Source organism: Contarinia nasturtii, unplaced genomic scaffold (genome assembly GCF_009176525.2).
Source record: "Contarinia nasturtii isolate CC-2019 unplaced genomic scaffold, AAFC_CNas_1.1 Cnas_scaffold_928, whole genome shotgun sequence".
Lineage (NCBI taxonomy): Eukaryota > Metazoa > Arthropoda > Insecta > Diptera > Cecidomyiidae > Contarinia > Contarinia nasturtii.
This window is the reverse complement of record NW_022198275.1, coordinates 3372147-3385126: the sequence shown is the minus strand read 5'-3', so window position 1 is coordinate 3385126 and position 12980 is coordinate 3372147. Positions and strand designations below refer to the sequence as shown.

The following is a 12980-nucleotide window of genomic DNA, read 5'->3' as shown; positions in this document are numbered from 1 at the left end:
TCTGCTCCTGTCAGCCGTAATGTTGACACCTCAATTAGGACTTTTTTCTCTCCTATAATGTGGCATCTCTTTGATGTTGGAAAAAGTGATTGATTTCAACGTGTATCGATAGGTGATTTCCCTTTGAGCAAAATGTCGAGATGTGGCATTTCCAAATGGTCAGATATGACGGCAATTGAACAATTTCATACCACATCATTGGAACAGAATTAATAGATTATAGTCACTTTGAAGCCATATCGAATATCACAAGATAAAAGCATTTTATAGTTCAAATGCAAATGCGTTTTGTTCTAAGCCAATTTCAAAATATTCCTTTTTTTCAAGTCACCAATTTTCGTTAAAACTTACATTCAAACACACATCTTCAATTTGACTGATAATTTACTGTTGAAAAAACTTACAATTTAAATCAATTTAAATTGGTTGTTTATCAAGTCGTCGAACTTTTGAAAAAAAAAAATTGTGAATAAATTTATTAACCTTTGGATTCCGTGGTAACCATATCGAAATAAAGTTGTTTGGATTTGTCCCAAAATTGTCGCATTTCAACGATGTGGAAAAAAATTATAATGATTCTTTTTGTGCAACAATAAGCGAACGTGTTAAAGTGTATCTTGGAATGTTGTGTTTTTCCCAATTTACCGTAAAAAAAGGAATTTTTCATCATACAACAGTTTCAATTTGAACCTTTGTTACCCTACTTCACCATTGTTTGCACCAATTTTCAGCACTTGTTTTTGTGCTTGTATCCCGATTTCACGGCTCTCAAGTTAATTTATTATTTAGCATACCGAAATATATTCAGTGGCAGTTGTATTTAGATAAATATACATTTGTCGTCGTTGAATTTTGAAGCGGTGGTGGTGTTTTACAATATGCCAACAAAATGTTCTTTAACGCGGCAAGCGTGGCTGATTCAATGGAAGCGCGACAGCATATAAAACAAATAAAAACAAACAAAATGTGAAGAGAGAGAGAGAGAGCGAGAGAGAGAGAAAGCGAGAGAGAAAGAGAGAGCGAGAGAGAGAAGAAAACGACACAAAAAACAAACAATCGAAAGTAAAAAAAAATTGAAACGGTTGACGAACACTTCGCTTCGTGCTGAATCAAAGTTATTTTTTCACTGAAGTTTGCAGCTAATATCCTTTTTTGGAAAATGAAGGAAAAAAACAGCAGCACTGCTTTCAGAAAAGACAATGATGAAGATGAAAGTGTAAAAGAGTTGTGGTAGTAATCAAAGCGGGATAGAGGTGAATGTAGAAGTTATCTTTGTTATAATCAGGGAAAATTGAAAAATTAGCGACTTGCTTTTGCTCACAGGCACAATGTGTCTGAACACACTTTCAAACCAATTTCAAAGTCGCGTCTTTTCATTTGAGCGGTTTTCGGTGTGAAGTGTAGTACAACCGACTCTTTTATCAAGCGCATTGAAAATGCTGCATATATGTATAGTTCGCGAATACATGTTCACCTGGGAAAATTGCATAATTTACGGAGTTTTTATGCAGATGAAAAAAATCGCGAAATATTCTCGACTTTATGTTGCAGCATCCGAATCGAAATCACATATTCGCTATTTAGAATATTTTAATTAACCTTTAACTTCCACTTATGTCCTGAAGTGACTACGTGTACTTTGTATGAATGCCAAAACGGTGCACAATTTCTCTCTCGCTTATTTCGCATTCATGCTATTTCGCCCCCTACATCATCCCAAGATGAACAAAACCGATTAAATGTTTCTATTTCAGAGGTTAATGAATTTCAAATGAAATGGATTCGCATTTACATCACAAATACAGTTTTTTTTTTCTTGGTACAAAATCATTTGAAAAGAAATGCTAAAATTAGAGTGTTGAATCCGCGATTCTATCTCGTTGCATTTGGGGAATTATGATGGAAATTATAGAACGTTCATTTCTTTTGAAATGGTTTCAGAAACTTGATAAATAGCAATTAATGGTAATATATTCTTCATTTTCGATTCATTTTTCTTTTCAAATTTTAATTGCACAAGATGTCGGTAATAATTCAATTTCCTCTATTGATAAATTATTTTCAGAATTAGAATTGTTGCGTATTGTGTATAATGTGTGATATGATTCCACAATTTTATCTTGGCGCGTGACCTTTTTTTCTATGAAAAGTGCCGTAAATGATGTTGTTTGTTCAGAGGTGTTGATGTGTATAAACATGTGTGTGTGTGTGCACGATGCGCGCAGATAAGGCGACACTTTAATGAATGAATTAAATAGCACATGTCTAATGTCATTGTATGCAAGTTTTGCGCGATGGCATGGATGCGAAACTATGTGTATTGTGCAGGTAAACATTGACGCTCTCAATGTGTACATTTCTCATATAATTCGTTTTTTTTTTCTACCTCTTCTGTTATCATTTACTGTGTCATCTGGCAAATGTAAAAGTACACCGAGTACCTTGCGGCATTGTTTAACACAAAAAAACTGTTTTAATATTACTATATGAACCGTTGAATGTGTTCATAAATTTTCGAATCAACTAACATATTTTTAATTGTCACCGTTCAGTTGTGGCACAGTAATTCAATTAGGAAATACAAACATCCTGTTCTCTAGAAGCGACGTGGATGCGCTTGAATAATTACAAAAGTTTTCGTATTACTTTCATTACATTAGAAATTGAGCATTTTTTAATTCACCATACAAATGGAGCTATTTAATCGGATCGAAAAATGAATAGATTCATAATTCGAATTGAAAAAAAATTAAAATGAAATTGAGTAAATCGAATCATCGCTGAAGAATGAATAAAAATATGTTTATTTAGATTTTTTTGCTGACAAACTAATAAAGTTACAATTTTTCCCACCCAAAGTGTTACTTTTGTGATAAAAACTTGTGTTGTACTACACAGAGTGTAATTTGTGTTTTTATAGAATTTGATGCGTGCTCCTCTTCATGCCAACAACAATTAAACTAATTAGCACTTTTTCACACTTCTTTGCTAATTTATTCGGTATGACGTGTTTGTGTATATGTGGGTGAGGATGGTTACTTGGATGCAAACAACCGTTTCAATGCATCCATATATACATACATGTAGAAAAATCAGAGGAATTGGTGGATATACACAATGGAAAATAAGCCCATTGAAAGCGCGTCAGTGTGAACCATTCTCGATGCATTGTTTTTGTTTGAAGATTGTTTTTTCATCTCTGCGTCACTTTAAGGTATAGATGAGAAAAAAGTCTCAATAAATAAAAATATGGCGGCATCGTGCATATGAATACGCCGTGGAGCGATGAACACAATGAGTACTTTGGTTTCGAATGAATACTTCGGAAATCGATAACATGACATTTTTACTCAACCGAATAATAAAAAAAAGATTTGAAATCAATAAAACAAACCGCCCTATTTCAGCTGCTTGTACAATTGAATCGGTGAGGGATTTTTTCTCGCTGTAATGTTTTCCGATATTCTGGTGCCGATAAATAGAAATGAATTTGCTATTCAACTTGTGCCAATTCATTCACACAATTCCAAAAATAAGTTCCAATGTCAAATTTATATGGAGAAAATGGAATGAAATTTCTTACTTTACACCGATATGAAATACGATATTTTTTTACGTACGCGTATTCAAACGGTAGCTATAGACATAGTCTGTACGTCTGTCTTGGAATTTACTCGAAATACGTTGCTTTCTTTTTAAAATTTGTTTTCTTCGAATTAATTTTTTTTATAAAGCAAAAAATCTCAACAAAAAAATTCTATTTGTCGAGAATTGATGAGTTAATAAAAATAAACAAATCACAAGTGAGAAAATCGAAAAGAAAACAAACGCGTTAATCACTCAAGTTGAGCCCTTTTTATTTTCTCTTTGCTACATTTTTGTTGTGGTTTTTTAGAGATGGTCGTGTCAATTCTGAAGCCAGAATCCCTTTCAAGTATCAACTTGTTCTTGCTTAATTTAAGTAAATAAACTGAAGCATACAGTGTGAGAAAAATGGTGATTGTGTCAGTTTTTATTTATTCTTGCTCTGTATTTTTCCTTCGAACATATGTGAAAACAGTATGAGTAACTGCACTTTACATTATTAGGCATATAATGAGGCTCAACATTTTGCAGTTATAAAAAATGCATTTATTACTACGCAACTTGTAAATTTTTTGACTATGAGACGGAATTTGCTTGAAAACGAAATTTTTATCATGTGTAAATAAAATGTTTCTCGCTTCTTGGATATAACATAAAAAGATGTTTCGATTCAATGATTTTTAATAAGATGTAGTGAAAACGTTTTCATTTATCGGTAAACAAATTAGATGATGAGGCAATTTATCGGCAATTACATCGTTATACCAACGTTCACACGTATTTCCAAAGATCATTTCGTGAACAAAATTGAATACAAATGTTATTGTAAGGATTTATCTTTGATCGAAACACAATTGTGGATGGCAATGTGATTTGTGTTGTGTGATTCAATGGCCAGTCATTACGAGGTTAAATTGTTGTTTTCGAAAGAAATTTCCATTTATTTTTATTATAATATCAAGTGATTTTTATTCAGAGAATCAATGAATTCATTATAATTGGTACTTCCATGTCAGTCAACATTGTGACAGTCAAAGAAACATCATTGCCTTTCGCGTCATTTGTAAATGTGCACATATCGTGTCTTATAATAATTTAATTTGCTTTAACAATAACTTTCTCGAGTGTCAGTTCGGGCCGATGCATTTTTGTTCTGACAACAAATGATTATAATAATCGTCCGATTCGTAGTATTTTGTTTGAAAGAGTTCAAATCAATTCAACACGTAAATTGCTCAAATTAAATGATTTACATCGTTTGAAAAAGAGAAACAGTGAGAGAGAAAAATGCGATAAAATTTCAATCATTAACCCGATACTCAAAAGCAGCTGCATCCTATTGAATTGGTGTTAACTCTTTTTTTTCTTGTTGTACAAATGTTCACACCTTCGAAACGGAACAAATGCTTCATGGAAAATAAAAGGCGACAGAAATCAAAGATTCTATTCTTCAAGCGCCAATTGGTCGTACATAATACTCCATCTCTAGTTGGAACTCGTTTGAGCAAAAAGTGTCGAGGCCTGGCTGCAAGAAAGAAAGATCAAGAGTGAGCAAGAGAAAACGAGAATAATCCGTTCAATACACATTTTTCTAAGGAAATTCGATGACTTGATAAAACCGTAAGTGCGTTGAGAGAGTAAAATAACATGAATTGACACGGAAACGTACAATAAGTATATGGGCTGAAAAGTAATAGAGATGAAAATCGTATTGCAGCTTTTGTGTGCAAGCTGGTCAATGGGATTCGATCATTTTCAGATAAACGACATAAATTGTCCCATCGAATTAAATTGCTCTTTTTTTATGACCACGAAACTCACATTCAATATGCTAAACAATATTTTCGCTTCGTGCATCAATTTTGAAACGAGAAAAAACATCTCAATTCTCAATTTCGAATTTACCTGCTTCTTAAATTGATGTATGCTTGAGCGAACCACGTAAATCGAAATGCAAAAACTTTTTCAATGGACTTAGTTTTATTTACAAAACAACTACTTACTTGAATATACCACAAGACATGGCCTGTAAAATGGTCCACTCAATGACATGCATGATACACGATTGAATATGATTCAATTGTTTGGCTTTACTTGAGCACTTATTGAAATCGAAGCAATGAGAGAGCGAGAGAAAGAAAAAAGACCCGACTGGTAAATCGGAACTTAAGGAAGTGGTAAATCTTTTAAACCGCCTTAAAATGGCCTTTCCATTCAAAATGTTTACCTTTCAATACCATTCAATCGAAAACGGATGGAATATATGTGGGAACATGGTGATGTCAATACGATTTTGCTGCTGCTCTCTTGCAATAAATATACCTTTGTTTACATATATCGAATGCTTTTTGAATGGCATATATGCATGCCAAAGTGAACGAGCAAGTTTACCGAGAATTTTCGTTTATTTATTGAGCAAGTGAGCATTTTATATTGGAAGACGACATATTCTTTATTCGCATGTCAATTTGAAAATGTAATCGTTATCCAATCCAAGATGATTTGTATACCGAAGCAGTTGAACGCATTTGTCGCATAACATTGGTTTTGCATGCCAGAACCGAATGCCATCGACAAACTTGCGAAAATGTGTATTTCACTTATCGTTTGCACTTTTTGTAATCACACACAAAAATAGCACTTCCGTTACGATTGTTACTCCCACCATCGCTCCCTATCACTCTTTCTATTTACTTTTTTTCTGCATACCTGCACGGATATGGTGTATTGCCGACCCTCAATGACGACAAAAAAAAAAGATAAACGTGTCGATATTCCACATAAGATCCTACAGTTCATATGTTTACATTTCGAATTCAAAGAAATTGCTGCTGACAATTTATCGAAAATTTGTTACCGAAAATAGTTTATTTTATTCGTGCAACACTTTTATTGGGGCGTCAAGAATGCGCACATGAAAAATTCCAATCAAATGACTTAACAAAGCGAACGCAATACGTATCTGAACTATTCAACATTTCGTTCATCTTGAGACGTGTCACTACTCAACGTGTGAATTTCTGCATCTGTTTTTTTTATGCGCTCGTGTAAGTGGCATTTGTATTTCAAATGTTTGCAAAAAAGCGAGAATTCGAAATAATTCAACTTTCGTTACGAATTTAAATATTTTTCACGTACTTCGTTCAAATAGAAAAATTGCTTGGAATTCATGTAGAAACATGCAGAAAAATCCATTTATTTTGATTTGAAAAAGCAAGCTCGAATTGAAAAATCAAGGCATTTTTTTTTCAACATTATTACAATCGAATATTAGCTATATTTTAAGCCAATTGTGTTCAGGTTTTTTTTCTTCAATTATTTCCTTTTTGAACTGTGATTTGATCCAAATGAAGTGCAAAAAAAACTAGAGCGCAGACGTTCGGCTTCCTTGAAATTTATCTCAATTAAATCTTCCCATTTTTGTGTTGTTTTCATCAACTTATTGCCCATATAATTCGATTACAATAACGGTGTCCTTATGTTCTTACATTCACATCGATCTTTATCTAAATTGTTCATTTTTTTTTCTTCTTTCCGTCAATTGAGACTACAAAATAGAGATTTCAATAAAGAACACGAGAAAACTAAACCATTTAACTATTCTATTCAATATCCAAGGACGCATGTTCAGTTTTACAGGATAAATCATTTTCGGTTATTCGATCTGTGGTACACTTTCTGTAAAAATGAATCAAATCAAAATATTATTGTGCCGTTCTTTTGTGAGGGCTTTTAATCTTTATAATCTGGGCAAATGCCATTTCTTTTGCTTCACGATTTTGTTTTGTCATAAGTAACCACAAGATGGGTATTAACTAGTCGAAAAACATATTGTTTGCAAAATTGATGTTGATCGTATTTCATGCGTCGTCCTTTTTCTTCCTATTTTCCATTCACACTCTTCGCAAATGATTTGTAGCATTTGCAGAACAATATTTATGTGTGCATGCGGTTAACGGGAAGCATCACACTTTAATCTCAATTGCTAGTAAATTTGCTGAGAAAATTATTTTTGCATTCGCATGATGTGAATTGAATCCTTTCACTTGATCCAATAAATAAGAGTTGCATGGTACCAGTGCGTTATGCCGATCGAATATCACGAAATTTACTTCAATTTTATCGAAAAACATGAAATTAAAAACGATGTATATTTATTTCCAGGATTTTCGCAATTGAAATCATCGTTTGGATCGGCAACGAGTCCATGTTTACCCGGTAAGTGTGTCTATAAATCACAATTATGTGTACAATCGTATGAATGAGACGTGTTAATCTGTCACAAATTCACCAACTGATTGAATATCATGTGAACATACCCGTGAGTTGATTTCCCCTTTTTTTGATGAGACATTGGAAAATCTGCATACATGGATAAAATCCAATTCGAAATATAAAACATCAACAGTCGAATTTGATTCGAATTTTTGTCGCATAAAACCCATTCAATACCATCGCATGAAATAAATGGTAGAAAATGGTTCGACATTCATTGGCCACATTCAGTGCGATAATTTGATTTCGAAGTGAAAGAAGAAGACGAAAAACAAAAGCGATGACGAACAGAACGTGCAATTGAATAGAATGAAAAAAAGGAACTTGCAACACAAGAACTACGAACGAGAATAATGAACGAATGGAGTAAACGAGTGATGCAAAAATGATGTTGAATTTTATTGTGTTCCATGCGCTGTTTTAATTCAATTGTTGCTTTTGTTGTGTGTATTTCAAATATGATGAAATGGCATGGAACGATAGTGATGGCAGCAGCCATAAGAGGCCATGCATATTGTGTAGTCAATCAGCTACCAGTCATATGTGTGTGTGTGCATATGTATATCGGACACCGGTAAAGCGGATGTTGATCTTTCCACATGCACACAAGAAAATTGTGTGCGGTGAATGGATGCGAAAATTCTGGTTTTGTGTGAAAATAACACGTAAATTTGTAATAAGCTGGTGTGTATGCGGAACGGCATCGACATGGATGATGAGGATTTCATCAACACACACACACAAATATCGGCTTCTACGTAATATGCGCTTCGAAGATGAGAATAAGCGACAAGCAACGAATAAAACAGCGAATGGAAGTGTTGTATAATTGCCATGCCAACGTTTGTTCACAGAACCAAACGAACCGTGGTGCCGACGCTGATATTATACAAACGGCTTGACAGTAACAATAAAACGCTGATACATAAACCGTGATACATATAGAAGGCACTGTTCTTATATACTAATTTATGTCGAATCTAAATGGGCTCATTCGTAGCACACGAGTGCAAAGCAAAAAAAGAATGAATACGGCGTGCGTGTATATGTGATTGCGTTTCGGGATTTTTTTACATAAACGTTTTGTTGGCTGCATTAGCCATATTCTGATTTTTTTTCGCATGAGAAAACGACGGAACGATACAAAAATGTATAATTACAACAATGTCTAGTCAGTTGACGGTACATCGGAAAACCATTGCATCAGCACTACTTTTTTCCTTTCTTCTCTTGTCGAAAAACAAACTGTCGAAAAATAATTCAGTTTTTTTTATTCAACACCATGGGATGCATTAAAATGGCGACACAACACCGGCAATAACAATGGACGTGCAATTTTATTTGTCTTATTTGTTGTGTGGTGCATTAAAAAAAAGACTAAAACAATGACTTATTTAGAGTACATATCGTTATAGAAATCATTCATTTTGCTACGCCTTCAGCATTATTTATGGTCTGCTGCTTACTATCGGTATCATCTCAAACAAAAGGAATTAATACAACACTTGATTGAAAAAAAGACATAAAAAAAAACCATCCTTAATGATTAAAATGATAAAAAATGCCTTTTGTCATCGGAATTGAGACATTTGCAAACGGAATTGGCCACTTTTCAACGAAGATAATATGATTAAATAACTTTTTTTTCAAATAGCATGTTCCTACTTTTCTGTTGAGAAAAAAAATAATCGAATGTCGTTAAAAGTATGCCATCGAAGAATACGTCATTTTTCACATCCATTGGCACTGTGACTTGGGCATAGAAAATTCCATGGTGAAAAATAATTATCGGTCTATGCGCAGCGTTCTCTAGTATTTGCATTTTTCAATGGAAAGATATGTGCAATCGTACAATTTATATAGTTAGTCATTTTCCCATTTGAATCATCGTCATCATTATCACACGAAGCATGTAGTACTTGAGCTATCACCGAGACAACACACACACATTTCAACGGAAATGCAATTTTCCAAAGTGCCTCCGAGCATATCAGCTTATCTTCTCTCCATTCGAATGCCACCTACATCATTTCATTGGTGAACAGAGTTTTTTTATCTTCTCTCTCATTGTGCTGAGATGCAAATATGGCAATCAGCCGATGTGAGCCAGTTAGTTTGCTAGTTTTCTCCATTTCCTTGAAATTTCCTGTGTGTTTGCATGTGTGTGTGAGAGAGGCGCATAATGAATCGAATGACGATGAAACTTCCAACTATTTTTTAATAAAAGATGCTCGGAAAAGTAGGGAAAAAATTGTTCTACATGTTCACATATGGAATTATTATTATTTGTGTGCGAGAGAGAGCAAGAGGTAGAAAGAGAGAGAGCGTGCAAGCGAACATTCCAAATGGCATTGTGTTCATGTGAATAGGATGATATCGTCGTCGGCAATCCAATTCACATTGCATCGCCTAACTTTGGTATGAAATTGCGCTAATGGCCATATGGTATTTCAAGTTATTGAATGAATGTTCACTCGTCGACTCGTGTTATTCTCAACGATACACACACTCACAAACAAATCGGTAATGTGTGAATGGGGACACACAGACATCCAATATCAAACCGAACTTATTCGCCCTGAAAAATGTTAAGTGACTCCGTTTGCAATTCGATTCGACGAATCGAAATCACTTTAAACTGATCTGGCTGTGTGTCATAAATGCATTCAATCTTTCTTGCATTTCTCTGTGCCATCAACCATTTTTCATTCGATGCTGATGTATCCCACTTGGTCGTATTGTTATTCAAATTTTGCTTTATATACGGTTGCACATCATCTAAGCCGCATTGAGATACGACTATTACCATCATTATTATCAACAGTCAAGTCAACAGTAGTGGCTCAACAAAACTTTGCTCCATTCGACAAAATTGTAGTTTTACTACTTATGTGAAAAACTACTTTGTGTGCATGTAAAACTTCAACTAATAAATGGCAAGCACACAATCTGCTGCACACCAAATTACGCATTTTACACTAGTTATGCAACCACTACACAAAATAATCCTTCAAATTTGCACTTTTTGCGGATGTATTGTATGAACAAAATAATATCAACAACTCGGTTAAAGTAGAAGCTTACTTGTTATTCATTTTTTTCTTGTTTCTCGGTTTCTTCAAGCCTTCTAATCTAATTTCAAACAAAGATAGAGCTTTTCGTGAATAGGAAAATATTTCTATGAGAATTTACTATTTTAAAACTTGGTTCGTCATTTGATTACGTAAGATTGTTCTTCATTTGCTTCCGCAACCGCAACCAACTCTAATGGCTGCAATAGTGTGCCAACTGAATTATCTTATCCGGTAGCGCGTTGACGAAGACAACCAAGTAAAACATTATACAGGATTTCCAGGCACAATTTGTGTTGCCAATGCACGTAAATAGGCTCGGAAATGTGTAATTTAGTTTAATTTCCCTGCAGGTACCCAAAACGAGTTATCTGCACAAAAGCGTTTACAATAAATCAGTTAGTTTCTATTATAACACGTTGGTTGCACGTTTTCTCGCCTCAATTTACTGTGTTTTGCAGATAGTGCACATATTCTATCTAACTGAATATGATTATTATGAATTGACAATTAAACGAACAATATCGTGCAGATTTGAAGAAATACTCCAATTTCTCAGAGTCTCTCTCTCTCTCTCTCATCAAAATAGCTTTTGTTTTGCAATTCAATTAATATTTGAAACTACAAATATAGAGCCCGGCATGGGCCACATGCGCGTCTTTGAATTATTTTGGTCATTGTCAATATAAATAAAGAATACCAATTATAAAATCCAGGTCAGAATGTGTGTTCATATGAGACTGACATTTAAATCGAAAATTTGCTTTTAAATGCAAAATCAGCTTTATTATCTAATATAAATGCCAATGTCCTGTCAACGATACATCAGGAATGGCCAGAACACCGTTTCACCCTCGATGATGCAATTGAATTTTCCGAATTTAATGAAACGGATAAAAACCTTAATTAGTGATTTATGAGCTCATTAAATGAACAAAAGTATCACTACTTTTGAATGTGACTAGCTTAACGAAATTCATATATTAGCATGACTCGTTGGAATTTTCCAATATGAGCTGCGTATGTAGAGAAAATGCAGTAACAATTTTAAAAGCTCACTCAATGTTAATTTCGATTAATTGCGATGTGCGCATTAGCAAAATGCGTACACACACAATTATCACATTCCACACGCACAACCGAACTGACACGGAATATAAACGTAACATATGTGGTATGTTGAATGTCGATGCGTGGAGAATCGCAAGGTACCCGCTAGTGTTGATACATATTGACTAAACTCATATGTGATATTATGTATATAATTCGGTTAAATTACGGTTGCAAAAGGAACGAATGATAAATAAATGCAACAACTGAAAAATGCCATTTAATGCCTTGGAACATTGGATTTTGTGTAATTGGAAAAGGGTTGAACTTTGAATGTGAACGTGTTTATGAACGATACGTATATGTGGCTCTTTTATCGGAACGATGAGAGTACAGAAAAGTGATTTCACATATGGAAACCGAAATTCGATATTATTTTTACTGCGAATGTGTAACGAAATTGAAATTGTATCGCCCCCTTTGTGTGTATTTTTCGGTTGCGGGTGAAAACAGTTGATGGGTTGATGATGGTGCTGAAAATGTTAACTTATTGCCGCTTGATTAATTAAATTTGCCATATTAGTTTTTGCGTAAGATAAACTTGCACTCATACAAAGTCGTAAGTTAGCTATTTGAAAGCGTCTGGAGGTTGAAGAATTTTTGGACTACGCCGAATTATTGAAAAGACGCAATGCGACAAACGTTCTTGAATGGAGTTGTTAAAGAATCTTCGATATCATCAAACAATAGAAATGTATTTTAACTAATACGATACTCAACGCTTATTCAACATTAAATCGTATAAATTTTAATGTAAAAACTTTTTCAAAACACGTTTTTGAGGAAAATTCGTAACATTTAATTCCTGGTTGAAAAGACATAATACCATTTTAGATTTGCATATATGTAAATGTTGATCGATATCTATATCGTTCTTGAATAATAATCCAAGGCAACAAATGACGAATACATGAAATACGTCAAATGACATTTTTTCCC

The 12980-nt window shown here is 34.0% G+C and overlaps 1 protein-coding gene across 4 annotated transcripts in view; it reads left to right on the top strand.

Annotated features, from left to right (window-relative positions):
- Positions 1 to 12980, top strand: part of LOC116342843 (homeobox protein ceh-10-like) — a 43803-nt gene that overhangs the window by 2198 nt on the left and 28625 nt on the right. For 3 of the 4 annotated variants that reach the window (XM_031770612.1, XM_031770610.1, XM_031770611.1), the window contains exon 2: positions 7750 to 7803. The exons of the other annotated variant lie outside the window; for it this stretch is intronic. In XM_031770612.1, the coding sequence (XP_031626472.1) occupies positions 7750 to 7803 (54 nt within the window). The remainder of the gene's footprint in view (positions 1 to 7749; positions 7804 to 12980) is intronic. 4 annotated transcript variants of the gene reach the window in all.